This window comes from Bos taurus, chromosome 3, assembly GCF_002263795.3.
Source record: "Bos taurus isolate L1 Dominette 01449 registration number 42190680 breed Hereford chromosome 3, ARS-UCD2.0, whole genome shotgun sequence".
Taxonomy (NCBI): Eukaryota; Metazoa; Chordata; class Mammalia; order Artiodactyla; family Bovidae; genus Bos; species Bos taurus.
The window spans coordinates 27,194,335-27,208,729 of record NC_037330.1 but is presented as its reverse complement, the minus strand read 5'-3'; the positions used below and the strand labels follow the sequence as shown (position 1 = coordinate 27,208,729).

General features: G+C 46.1%; 1 protein-coding gene across 3 annotated transcripts in view; it reads left to right on the top strand.

The window, feature by feature from the left end:
- Window positions 1-494: 494 nt before the first annotated feature.
- Window positions 495-14,395, top strand: part of MAB21L3 (mab-21 like 3) — a 28,638-nt gene continuing 14,737 nt past the window's right edge. Inside the window, exons 1-4 of one of the 3 annotated variants that reach the window (XM_015463482.3) lie at window positions 495-867; window positions 1,475-1,530; window positions 1,659-1,722; window positions 11,346-11,486. In XM_015463482.3, coding sequence (XP_015318968.2) covers window positions 1,687-1,722; window positions 11,346-11,486 — 177 coding nt within the window. In that variant the 5' untranslated portion in view covers window positions 495-867; window positions 1,475-1,530; window positions 1,659-1,686. Of the gene's footprint in view, window positions 868-1,474; window positions 1,723-11,345; window positions 11,487-14,395 lie in introns of all 3 variants that reach the window. The other 2 variants (XM_015463473.3, XM_059885025.1) reach the window with 2 other exon arrangements.

Here is a 14,395-nt window from a genome sequence, read left to right as displayed (position 1 = left end):
AAAAACCGATAGTTTGGAACAACTAGCCAGCAGTAAGAGAAGGTAAAGGAAGAAGATTCAGAAATATTTGGGAGCATTTGCTATCAAAAGCAGGAGATTTAAAATTACAAATAGAAGAAAATGAAAAATCGAGGGAGTATTGAGGAGTGCTGGCTTTACCAGATGTATTAATATTAATATATCGGTGTACAGGTTCCTGCTCAGGGCTTCCCAGGTGGCCCTATGGTAAAGAACCTACCTGCCAATACAGGAGACTAAGAGACAACCGTTCCATCCCTGGGTTGGGAAGATCCCCTGGAGGAGGGCATGGCAACCCACTCCAGTATTCATGCCTGGAGAATCCCATGGACAGAGGAATCTGGTGGGCTACAGTCCATGGGGTCTCAAAGAGTTGGACCCTACTGAATTGACTTAGCATGCACGCACACACACACAGATTCCCAGAGGTGAGCTGTAGAAGCTGGACAGAACACTGGGATTAGTGAGGTGGGTGGAGCACCTGGCGAGCAGCCTGAGCTCTGATGTGGCTTTCAGATGATGCCAAGTTCAGGAAATATATGCAAATGCTGTGGTTACAGAACATAGAGTGGCCCAGGCGTCCAGCATGGCTGCTGAGCACTTAGAGACAGCGCTCAGAGGTGGGTTTGGGCAGACACTCGCCTTTGGAACATTGCTCCGAATAGAGCTGAGCTCCCCGAAGCACTGTATTTTCTTTAGATCATCCAATAGCTGACTCTGGTGTTTACCAAGTTCAGAGATCAAGCCTTTTTTTTTTTTTTTTCTGTAATAAAACTAGCCTCAGCCAGCCAGGTTGGGAATTTGCTGCTTGAGCTGTTTTCCAACACGGATTTGCTGGCAAAACCAGATGTGAGTGTTTCCTCAACTCCTGAGGGGCCTGTTTGCACTGACTTTATTTTTACTGCTAGCTTTCTGGGGGGAAGGCCAGCAGGTGAGCAGGAGGATTCTTGTCCTGCCGTTCCTGGGTATGCTTGTGCGTGTGTGTGTCTCTGTGCTTGTGTCTGCGTGTGTCCACACCTGTGTGTGTGTGTTTCCACGTGCGAATTGTTGTGTCCTGATCACTTGTCTTAGACATAATAATGGTGCCGCTGGTTGTTTGGCAGTTTCCTATTTGTTTATTGTAAGGAAGGTAGATTCATTTGCAGGATTTTCTGGGTGGGAGAGCAAGGAAACTATTTACTGTCAACAGGATTAGAACAAGGAGATATAAGATACCGAGCTCACAGAGGCATCTAGTGTCAGGATAAGAGCATAAACAGGTGGGAAGAAGCCACCTACAGGCATTTCTATCTTGAATGGAACCTTTGAGTATTTGAGTGGAAAATACAACTTGGAAAATTGCCCTTCGGTCAAAGCGTCTGTCAGTAGAGCTGAATAGAGTAAAATTAGGTTGGACTCGAGTTCAATTTCATCAACTCTCCGTCTTCAATTCTTTTCTGATTTTTATTTCCCAAAGATAAAAGACGGATGCTCACAATTTGGAAATAAGAACTTGAATGAAGAATTGAGAGGGTAAGTCTCTGGTCCACACACACATTTCCAGAGAAACTCAGCCCCCAGATATTAACATCTCTGGGAAAGCCACACAACAAGCACGGTCTCCAATGACAGACAAACTGAGACGCTGCTGTTCTGCTCAGGATTGACCAGGAAGCCGTGAAATCCCGGATGGAAGGAGACTTAGAAAATTGCCTGCTGAATAAGGTAAGGACAAATACCAGTCTCTTCCACGTGCTCTCTCCCACTCCTCCTACCCCACCAACCTGGATGCAGAAAGGATTTCAGGCTGATTCCAAAGACATAGAAAATGCCCCAAGACCATCACCCATAAGAGTATTCAGGGATTTACCATATTTCAGTCCTGTCTTTGAGATTCCAGTGCAAGAGGTACCTTGGGTATATAATGTGGAACAAAGAGTTACAACTTGGCTGGAACTCTGGCTCCCCACTGATGCCTGGGTGCATACAGGTATGCTAAATCACTTCAGTGGGGTCTCTGCGACCCCATGGACTATAGCCCTCCAGGTTCCTCTGTCCATGGGATTCTCTAGGCAAGAATACTGGAGTGGGTTGCCGAGCCCTCCTCCAGGGGATCTTCCGAATCCAGGGATGGAACCCTTGTCTCTTAGTCTCCTGTATTGGCAGGCAGGTTCTTTACCACTAGCGCCACCTGGGAAGCCTGATGTCTGGGTGGTCATGAGCAAAGCACTTAACCTGTCTAAGCCTCAGTTTTTTCTCTGTAAAATGGGAGTGATCACAGGATCTTAGTGGGGGTCTTTGAAAAAGAGTGAATAAGACAGCTTTTTGAAAACTGTAAAACTGCTAAATTAAAATATAAAGGTGATAGAGAGGGAAACCTGGTATGCTACAGTCCATGGGGTCGCAAAGTCAGACACAACTGAGTGACTGAACTAATTGACTATATTTTTAGTACACATGGATTAAGAACCAATTAATTTCTTCTTTGTAGGGTCATAGGCTCTTAGGATATTAGAACTTGAAGGAACCATAAATATTATCTAATTTAAGCCTTTCTGTTTACAGATGAAGCTGCTAAGACAGCACCACCCTTGAAACTAAAACATTAAGAGTTAGAGATTAGTCTAGTGTTTTCATGCCTTTATAAGTTAACAAAGTAGAATTCATTATTATAGTGATAAATCAAGTTGATTTCTTAGCCAAATCCATTAAGAGAGATAAATAGGGAAAAAACTTATGATAATAAAAATTATAGCAAACAAAGTGATTTCTCCCTTTGGAGAAAGTGTGTAACCTGGCATTTCTCCATGGTCCTGTGTGTTCTGAAAGAAAAAAGTTCAAATATTTTAGCCTGGCATTCAAATAATACTTATCTTTCTACCTGCTTCCCTGCATCTTCAATCACAGAAATTCTAAACAAAAGCTCTCTATGTTGACTCCAGCATGTGCATGCGTTTTCTTTGGCCCACAGAGAATTTTTCAGATTTTTCAATTTTGTTACGAGCATTTCCAAATAGTGAGATTTTGCATACAAAGTCAGACTTCCTTTCTCTCTGGAATACTAATAACAATAAATCAAACTATCTGTGGCATCACTTTTCCAGTCAGTGCAATGCAGGTGTTGAAACCAGGTCCTGGTTTTTTGCCTGGCAGCCATGGCCTGGAGTTGAGCGTCTGTCCTGCTGGAGGCTGTGGCGCTGCTGAGCCTGACAGTCCCCCTCCCCAGCCCTCCCTCTCCCGGGTGTGTCCACTATTCTGCCCCTACGGGTGGTTGGGTCTGACAGTCCTGTCCTAGAAGAACTGTGGCCCCAAAAGGTCTTGGGCTGAAGCTCTCCCTCCACCACTCAGGGAGACATCCCCCTCTTCTTCATTTTTCTGGCTCATACTCATCCTTCAAACTCAGCTCTGAGTCCACCTTCTCATGAAAGATTACAACACAAAACATTTGTGCCTTTCTATGACTTCCCATCATAATCATCACTGATAATATTTATTTGGCCATCAATTGTATCTTAGCTTCTGACACCTTTCCTTTTGTTATCTTGGTCGTGACTTAACTATATCATTGTATTCTGTAGAAGTTTCCAGAAGGAAGAACAGTGCCTTGGATATCTTTATTCCCTCTTGACATTCACATAGGATCATTGCATGTATGTGGTTAGAAGTATCTTCAGGCCTCATTGAAGATAATGCGAGATGAGTGTTAAAGGTGCTGGCAGGTTGAGGCCCTACTGTGTGTCATGTAAGCAACAACCGTATGATCCATGCACAGAAAGGAGCAGAGGCTCATGTGAATTCAACGTGTCCAAAGTCACAGAGTTAATGAAGGTGCTGAGGTTTCAACCTACTCTGTTATGCACCAAACTACGTTTCCTCTGCTAAACCCTCTATATCACCATAAACACACACAGCCCAAAACACAAATCTGGATGTGGCCTGCTCAGTGCGAGAGACGTTTTGTGTTTGGGTGTCTTTAAGGGTGGCCCTGTCTCACCTGCAGATTTTGCACATAAGCCCAAAGCTAAAAGGAGGAAGTTCCCCATGCAGACAGGCAAATGTTTAACATTGCAAGTGCTACACAGAGATTTGAACAGGGTGCTGGAGGGGAAGAGAGCACTGTGAGCTCTGATGGGAGAGGTCTTCCACAGAGTGAAGACAAAGCCTTAGCAGCACATGCTAAATGAGTCGAGTTTTAACAAGCAGAGAGGACTTCCAGCGCAGGGAACCCCATTCAAGCAGTCAGCATGGGTTTCATTCCCAGTCGCCTTGTCTTTGGGGAGGCAGAGTGGTGCAGTGGTTGTGAACAAGGACACTGCCTGGGTGTGGATTCCTGTGACTTGCCAACTCCCAGACCTTGGGTAAATTACTTACACTTTCTGAACTTGTTTTCTCCTCTGTAAAATGAGGATTACCAGAGCATCCACCTTAAAGGATTATCCAGAGGCTCTAGGGATCTGTATGCGTGTTTGTTAGTCACTCAGTTGTGTCCAACTCTGTGACTCCATGGACTCGGGCCCACCAGACTCCTTTGTCTGTGGGACTTCCCAGGCAAGAATACTGGAGTAGGTTGCCAATTCCTCCTCCAGGGGACCTTCCTGACCCAGGGATCGAACCTGGGTCTCTTGCATTGCAGGCGGATTCTTTACATCTGAGCCACCAGGGAAGCCTCAAAGGAGCTAAGCCTTATAAAGTATCTTTTACACTGCAGTGCCTCACCAGCCTTGCCTCTGCAGGGCTGCTGTTACTATAGCTTCTGCTATATATATGAATTGCCGATATCCTGTGGGGTCCAAGCATTTGGGGCATGGAAGAATTAGTCTAAAAAGATAGGGAGTGTGATGTCTTATCTGTATGGATCACTGAATTTAAGTTTCCAGTCCTTTAAATTGTTAACCGCTGAAAGATAGAAACAGTGTCTGTCCCATGACCACCACTTTTTTTTTTGAGGGGGAGGGGTTATTCTGAGAGTTCGTTGTGGCACACAGGCTTCTCCAGTTGTGGCACATGAGTTTCGTCGCCCTGTAACTTATGGGATCTTAGTTTCCTGACCAGGGATTGAACCCACATTCACTGCATCCGAAGGCAGATTCTTAACCACTGGACCACCAGGGGAGTCCCACACCACCACTTTTTAAAACTGATTATTGGAGTTAAGGCAATTCCAGAATTTAAAGTCTGACTTCCTGTTGTTTAGAAAGCCATTCTCAGCCTTTTCCCCCAGTGGCACTCCTTGTGGACGACATTTGCACGGGCCACTTGCTCGTGGGTGTGGCCAGCCCTGTGTGGCATTCCTGTCACGCTATTTCTAACACCCCCTGCCTCTTTCAGGAAAGTATGCGGGAATACAAGTGAGTCAGATTGATGTTGTTTTAAGGAATACACTTGAATTGGCAATAATTTATATTTGAAACAGTAAACTGTTCACAGACTTGAGCTATTAATAGTAGCAAATGATGTGGGCCCACAACACGCCTGACGTTGCACCTGGGGGGGTGGACACTCATGTGGGCATGTAGACACACCCTGGAGGGCAGGAGGTCTACAGCAAACGGATGGCCAAACCTTGGAAGTGCCAAGTCTGATGACTGCTTCTGTGTAAACGCTGCTTACAGTGATTGAATCTGCGTGCTAATGAGTGTGGCATAACTTTTCCAGTCAGTACAATGCAGGGGTTGAACTAGATAATCTAGTTCAACCACAGACACCTAGCATCCTGGGCCTGGTTAAATTATTATACTTCATTTTTGCTTTTGCTCTGTCGCATCCACCAATGATCTCTTTAGAAACAAAATGTTTCTCTTTAGAAAAAGAGACACACCTTCGTGCATTGACCTGATCAGCAGAGAAAGTGAATGAAACTTAAACAGGTATCCGAGGTCAAATTTGGACGGAATGGGGGAATTCCCTGGTAGTTCAGTAGTTTGGACTTGGCGCTTTCACTGCTGGGGGTCAATCCCTGGTCAGGGAAATCCCGCAAGCTGTGTGGTACACAAAGGGGAAAAAAAAAGCTTGGACTGAATGAGCTTTGATCCATCTTCAGTTTGCTTCAAAGCTTTGCCATGAAATAAATGTAATGACAAGGCTGCTTTGAGGTTGCAATTGGTGTCTTAGCTTGCTTCCTGAAGTCTGAGAGCCATCAAAGGGATTCTGAGGTTGGGCTAGCGACTGGTCTCTACTTGTGGTGGAGCCTCTTTCTTTCACCAAGATTGCTCCCTGTAAAGCTGCTTCCAGCCCCATTCCCTGCTTTTCTGCACCCTGAATTAGAATCTTCTTGTTATACCTCGCTAAGCCATGGTCAGGACGAGCGAAGGGAAGCAGCTGGGGTTTCTGGGTTGTGGTTTAGACCAGGGGTCCGCCACCTGTGGGACTGAGTGCCTGATGAGCTGAGGAGGAGCTGATGTAATAATAATAGAAATAAAGTGGACAATAAATGCAGTGTGCTTGAATTATCCTGAAACCATCCCCTCTCCACCCCAAGTCTGTGGAAAAATTGTCTTCCACGAAACTGGTCCCTCATGTCAACCATGCTGCGGACTGCTGGTTTAGAGGAATAATGAGTGAGAAATTATAGGTGTCTTCTAAGGAGTGTCTGAACTTGTCCTCACCAGTGAGAAGATTCTACCACCAAATGGTGGCATAATTTGTAGAAGAGATTCCCAATGGAGAACTGTTTCCAAGAGGCACCACCTCCCCCCACACATACACACACTTTCTCTCAAGTTTTTATCAATTACAAATTATATAACAGTGTCAATATTGTCATAAATCTTCCATTAGTTTATTAACATGAGAAACAAAATATGTATGCAGATATATACTGGAGTAGACAGCTATTTCCTCCTCCAGGGGATCTTTCTGACCCACAGATTGAACCCACGTCTCCTGTGTCTCCTGCACTGCAGGCAGATTCTTTCCCTCTGAGCCACCTGCAGAAGCCTTCCTATTGAGTCACCATTATGTCACTGACATTCAAGTTTTGTGGACTCACATCAATGGAGTTGGAAGATCTGGGAAGTTAGCCTTAGTCCTTAACACATTCTGAGACCTTAACTATTTGAAATGACTATTTCCCAACCATTCTGACTGCAGTTTTCTATCTAGTTAGCCCTTGTATTACTTTTTCCTGCTATTCCTGGTCAGACATCTGGCTGGTGAACTTGTGCAATATCCTTTAATCTCCCAAACTGACTTCATCCTTTCTCTGCCCAGGCTTGAAAACATGGCCCACCACTGACCCCTTCCTCTCTCTTCTCCAGATGGTGCCAGCAAACTCTAATTTTTCTTTTTATTTATTTATTTTGACTGTGCTGGGTCTTCACTGCTATGCAGGCTTTTCTCTAGTTGCAGGGGGTTACTCTTCATTGGAGAAGGCAATGGCACCCCACTCCAGTACTCTTGCCTGGAAAATCCCATGGACAGAGGAGCCTGGTAGGCTGCAGACCATGGGGTCATGAAGAGTGGGACACGACTGAGCGACTTCACTTTCACTTTTCCCTTTCATGCATTGGAGAAGGAAATGGCAAGCCACTCCAGTGTTCTTGCCTGGAGAATCCCAGGGACGGGGGAGCCTGGTGGGTCGCCGTCTATGGGCTCGCACAGAGTCGGACACGACTGAAGTGACTTAGCGGCAGCAGCAACTCTTCATTGTGGTGTGTGGGCTTCTCATTGCAGTGGCTTCTCTTGTTGTGGAGCACAGGCTCTAGGTGCATGGACTTGAGTATTTGAGGCACGTGGGGTCAGTAGCTGTGGTTTCCAGGCTCTAGACTGTAGGCTCAATAGTTGTGGTGCATGAACTTAGTTGCTCTCTGGCATGTAGGATCTTCCTGGATCAGGGATTGATTGAACTAGAGTCTCCTGCACTGGCAGGCAAATTCTTTACCACTGAGCCACCAGGGAAGCCCAGCAAACTCTAATCTTAACCTCTCTACTGTTACCCCTGGAGAGCTGAGGGGTATTAGACAACCTCTTACAACCCAGCCCACTGTTAATCCACAGCCTCATGGACACACAGTGGAGTGTTGATACTGCCTGGAAACTTTGCCTGTCTACCATGCATGCATGAGTGCTCAGGCATGTCCAACTCTTTGTGACCCCATGGACTGTAGCCCACCGGGCGGGCTCCTCTGTCCATGGAATTTTCAAGAATACTGGAGTGGGTTGCCATTTCCTTTTCCAGAAGATCTTCCCAACCCAGAGAACAAACCCACATCGCTTACATCCTCTGCATTTGCAGGCAGATTCTTTAGCACTGGCACCACTCAGGAAGCCCGGAACCTTTACACAAACCTCTGGAGACCCAAACAGCCCCTCATCTGTTAGAGAAGCTTCTGCCAAGGTCTGTTACCCGGAAGTCCCCTGCCCTCCTCATCTCACCTCACCGTCAGTACACTGCCTTGTCTCTTGCTCTAGAAAGAAGACAGGCGTCAGGCAGGAACTCTGCGCCTTTATCTGCATCTGCACCCATCTTCCGTCCCTTCTGAAACACCAAGGCCAGCTCCTGAGCAGGTTTCTGGATTTCCACGACTCCTCCTGGCTGGGAAGCACTTGCCTGGGGGGTTTTGCTCTCTGCCTTCCTCCTTTTCCACTGGCTTTTTTCCTCTCAGCATTGAATCCGTGTGTCCTTTCGAAATAAATGTGTTGCTGTCCTTGTTCTTGTTCTCCAGCCAAGCTTCCCAGAGAACTCGCTTGCGTCTGAGTTTACTCGCTCATCTCCCATTCTCTTTAAACCCACTGCTGCCTGACTTAACGCCCACTGTTTTCCCCAAACACGTCACTCTGGTTCTAGTTACCAAACTATGGACATCTGGGGACCTTATCTCATTCAGCCACTAACTGTTGACCTTGTTTTTGACATTCTTCTTCCTTTTCTTTCAAGACCTCTCACTGTTTGTTCTCCCACCTCACCATCCTCCTCTAAGGTAACATCTGCTCCAACAAAGTAGAAATAATTGTGTCTCTCTGCTTGTGCTCTTCAGGTTAGGTTTTCTCTTTCTAGAACAATCTTCATGCCCTTCTCTTTCCAGCTAACTTCTGCTAGCCTTTTAAGTTACAACTCTGACACACCAGGCTTCCAGGAAGGCCTCCAAACTAGAGGCAGCTTCCATTTTCTTTGCACCCACACCATCCTGTGCAAACCTATAGTTAGTACTGTGCACGCATGTGTGCTCAGTCACTCTGTCGTGTCCAGCTCTTTTGAAACCCCGTGGACTATAGTCTGCCAGGTTCCTCTATCCATGGAATTTCCAGGCAAGAATCCTGGAGTGGGTTGCCATTTCCTACTCCTGGGATCTTCCCGACCCAGGGATTGAACCAATGTCTCTTGGATCTCCTGCATTGGCAGGTGGATTTTTTCCCACTATACCATCTGGGAAGCCTGTATTTAGCACCAGATGGCTATAATTTTAATTTCCAGTTTATTGGTCTGCTGTCAACCTCCTGACAACATTGGCTGCACAGAACTTGGCCTAAAGTGGATGTTCAGCAAAAACTGGTCTAATAGAATTGAGAGAAGTCCTACACTGGAAAGGACCCTTCATTATGCTTCTACAAACATTTGCCTGTAGTCTTGGCATGGCCAATGACCTTCCCCTCTCTACCTTCTCTCTTTCACTTACACACTCTGAAAGATGCAGAATCTTGGTCGTTTACAGATGCTCAAGAAAGCTACCCTTGGTCCCTTCTCCTATGGATGAATGTCGTGAGATGAACATACAGAGAGTTGTGGAATGTGCAGAGCCTGGCAGACTATAGTCCATGGGGTTGCAAAAGAGTCGGACACAACTTCTTGCTTGTGGCAAGAAGATGAAATCAGAAGCTAGTATAGGCCTGATCGGGGCTTTTTAGGTGGCACAGTGGTAAAGAAACACGCTGCTAATGCAGGAGATGCAAGAGATGCCAGTTTGATCCTGAGTCAAGAAGATCTCCTAGAGAAGGAAATGGCAACCCACTCCAGTATTCTTGCCTAGGAAATTCCATGGCTGGAGGAGCCTGGCGGGTTACAGTCCACGGGACAGCAAAGAGTCAGACAAGACTGAGCACACGTGCGCACAGACCTGATCATCATAGTTAAGGTCAGACAAGAACCGTGCTACCCAGCATCTGTGAGGGAGATGCTTATCATATGCCAGCCTGTAGGTGCCTCCCATGTAAAATAACAAACAGCCCCTTCCAGTTCTTGGAGGCTTCTGTGCAGAGTCAGAAGCAACATCATTGCACACCTTTTCTTATGGATCTAGGAGCCAAAGGAGGGAGTGAACACAGGGGAGAAGGGAACCATCATTTATTGATGACATACACGAAGCAAGCTGTGCCACGTTCACATGCGTTAGACTGTTTCATATTCACCAACCTGGAGAGCAGGTATTATTATCCCTTTTTCGAGTCTCACCACAGTTCACAAAACCCTGTGGGATAGCCTGTCCCCCACCACCTTCCAAGTTCATCTCCTTCACCCTCCTTCTTTTCCTGTCATGACAACAGCTTCCTTGCTGGCCCTCGAGCCTTGCTAAGCTGACTCCTGCTTTAGGGGTCTTGGAATCTGCTTTCCCAAGCTGTCATCAGGGCTCACTCCAATGTCACCTCCTTCCAGAAGCCTTCTCTGCCCTCCCAGTCTAAAATAGCAACCCCAGGACTTCCCTTGTGATTCAGTGGTTAAAACTGTACACTTCCATGGCAGGGGGCACAGATTTGATCTCTGATCAGGGAATAAGATCCAACATGCCAGACAGCATGGCCAAAAAGTTAAAAAAAAGTTGCTGTTGTTCAGTCGCAGAGTTCTGCCTGAGTCTTTTGAGACCTTATGGGACTATAGCCCATCAGGCTCCTCTGTCCATGGAATTTCCCAGGCAAGAATACTGGAGTGAGTTGCCATTTCCTTCTCCAGGGGGTCCTAAAATGGTAGACCCTTTATTCTCTAGTCCTTTCGTCTATTTTATTGCTCTTCTTGGGACTTATCATACATGATCTTACATTATACATGTGTGTGTTTGTGTGTGTCTATATACATATATATAGAGAGAGACATATATACATGTATCCTGTATTTTCAACTAGAGGGCAAGCATTTCTATCTTGTTTGCTGTTGTTTTGTCTACTGTCATGCCAAGGACCTAGACAGGCATCTACCACGTGGCAGGTTCTAGATCAATATTGAGAAATTCTCCTATTTCAGAAGAGAACACTGAGGCACCAGCGAGCATCATCAGAAGTGAGTTCCTGTCTCCTGGAGTTCTTGGGAAGGCAGGGTTTTCTGAGCTGATTGCTTTGGTCCCCACCACCAAGCCCTGTCTCCTCCCTTCCCCAGGGCCTGATCCAGGTATAACCACCTTTGCTGATCCCTTCACATGCAGGTGGACTTGAGGCGCCAGTGGATTTCCCAGATGGTGGAAGAGGTGCAGAAAGTTGTCCATCACCTGACCACAGAAATAAGCTACCAAGACTTTCGATTTCAAGCCATCCCTTACTGTGACACGTACAATGAGAACATTAAGGTAAGCAGGTCACTTGGCTCCAAGTGCCCACCCGGTGAGCCAGGAAATGGGTGGGTAGTCTCAGTATGTGTCAGGCACTCACACCACTAAGAGTACCAATAAGGCTTCCTAGTATTTACCATCTGCACACTCGTTGCGTAGATGTTACCGCAGTTGAGGTCCCACATTCCTACGTAACAGATGATGAAAATGGAAGCTTGGAGAAGTCAAAGGACTTGATCAAGGCTTTTAGACATTAAAGCCAGAATTCCACCCAGGGCTTCTGATCCCAAAGCAAGTCCTAGTGTACCAATTAAAGTTCAGTGAAGCACACATTCATTTATTAAGCCCCCACACAATAGACTAGGCACTGCCTAGAGAGAGGACTCAGGGCATTGATGAGAAAAATAGTTGAAAGTGATAGTCGATAGGCTACAGGTCGGAGAAGAAAGAAAGTAGAAGAGGTGACCCTTAGAGATTGCAGGAGCCTCCTGGCAACCCGGTCCCTGCTGAGGAGTCCCACAGAACTGTGGGCCCTAGGCCCCCTGTGTGACAACCAGCACTCATGAGGCATTGCAGTGTGCCCAGAGCTAGGCTCACAGAGATCACACCCAAACCTGCACACAGCCTAGTAGAAGAGACATTATGGTTGGCTCCCTTTTAGAAATGAGAGAAACAAGGCTCTGAATCATTCTGAATCCCTGTGCTTCCCCCTCCCCCTGCACCGCTTTTAAAAATTTTATGTGTTCCTGGCTATGCTGGGTCTTTGTTGCTGCTCAGGCTCTTCTCTACTTGCGGCGAGCAGGGGCTACTCTCTAGGTGCAGTGCAAGGGCTTCTCATCGCAATGGCTTCTCTTGTTGTGCAGCACAGGCTCCAGGGAGTGAGGGCTTCAGTAGTTGCTGCATGTGGGCTCTAGAGCACAGGCTCAATAGTTGTGGCCAATGAGCTTGGTTGTTCCACAGCATTTGGATCTTCCCGGATCAGGAATCAAACCCGTGTCTCCTGTATTGACAGATGGATTCTTACTACTAAGCCACCAGGGAAGCCCCCCATGCTCCTACATTTTGTTTTTCTTATAACACATTAGAATTAAAGAATTATATTATACTTTAACGTAAGTGAAAGTGAAAGTCATTCAGTCATGTCCTACTCTTTGCAACCCCATGGACTATATAGTCCATGGAATTCTCCAGGCCAAAATACTGGAGTGGGTAGCCATTCCCTTCTCCAGGGATCTTCCCGACCCTGGGATCAAACCCAGGTCCCACATTGCAGGTGGATTCTTTACCAGCTGAGCCACGAGGGAAGCCTTAATATAAGTAGTAAACTTATATGTACACTTGCCCCAGCTCTCACATAAGACCGTGAGTTCCTTGTTTATAAGGATCATGTCTCTTGCTTGTTCCCTTCCTAGTACCCAGCATGGTGGGTGGCCCATGGTAGACACTCAGCTTCTGCTGAATGAATAAGTAAGCAAAAGAATAACTACCTGAACGAAAAACCATTGCTCTGCTAAGTTGCTTCAGTTGTGTCCGACTCTTTGCAACTCCATGGACTGTAGCCAACCAGGCCCCTCTGTCCGTGGGATTCTCCAGGCAAGAATACTGGAGTGGGTTGCCATGCCCACCTCCAGGGCATCTTCCTGGCCCATAGATCAAACCCAAGTCTCTTATGTCTCCTGCATTGGCAGGTGGGTTCTTTACCACTAGCGCCATGTGGGAAGTCAGCCCAGTACATTTCAAGTTTGGTGGGTACGAGGACCACCCACAAGATTCTGCGACTTGTGGATTTGGGGACAGTATCAGATTTTAGGAAATTTACCCCAGGATGATAATTATAAACTTAGATTGCATCTTGGGACGTCAGAACATCATCTTCCCACCTCTACCACCCTGCCAACCTAAACAGGACAAATATAGGCCAGTGACTATGAATAGAAACATACATCACTTTTTCTAGAACTATATCTGGGGAAATTTCCTGCTGTTGTCTCACTTAGAAGTCATAACTTAAAATACATCTTGCATTTATATACATCATGTCCTATATAATACATTAAGTTTTGAAAAAAATAGTTACAGTGGGGCATATAAATACGCTTTTATTTTCTCTTGGACCAAATTCAATAAGTATGTATTAAGCACCATTTATGTGACTAATAACATGATACTTGGGTTTTGGGATTCACATGCAAGTGGGTTCAAAAAAATGTATAGATTTTGAATGTCATAGTTTAGGTCCCCCTCTTGTTTTAATCCTACCACATTTCAATGGATACCAGAAGTCATGTGGACCTGTTACTGAATCGTGGGGTCTGGCTGCTCACCATTCAAAAGGCAATAAACAGGCCACATTGGTGGAAAGAAAAGTTTATTTCAGGTTCAGTGACTGGTGGGGGAGGGAGGGCGTCTGTCCAAAGGCCGACTCCCCACCTGACAATCGGGGGCAAGAGCTTTTATAGACAGGGAGGGGGCTACTTGCAAAAGCAGCACAGTCATCTCAGATAGTCATCTTCAGATTGGTCCTCGGTGGTCTGACCAGCATCACCTTGGCTGTTTTAGGTACAGTTAATCTTCAGTTGCAGGGTCAGTTTCTTTCTGTTTCTTTGAGACCCATTCTCGGAACTGAGGCAGCTTGTCATGGCTACAGTCTGGTCATTGTGTAGTTAACTTCTCCAGCTGGTGGGGGTTTCAGTATCTGTAAGACATCTCAAGGATATGGCTCAGAATATTAACGACAGCCCCTGAGGAGGAACTAAAGGTCCTTGACCATGCTTCATGACTACATTATTATTATTTCATCTCCTTTGACTGTTTTCCTTTGTTTCCACGTGTTCTCACTTCTCTGATTAACTTATTCTTTGACTAAAGTTTTCCACAGACAAAAGGCAGGCAGAGGACATGGGGGTGGGGCAAGGACCATAGGTTCC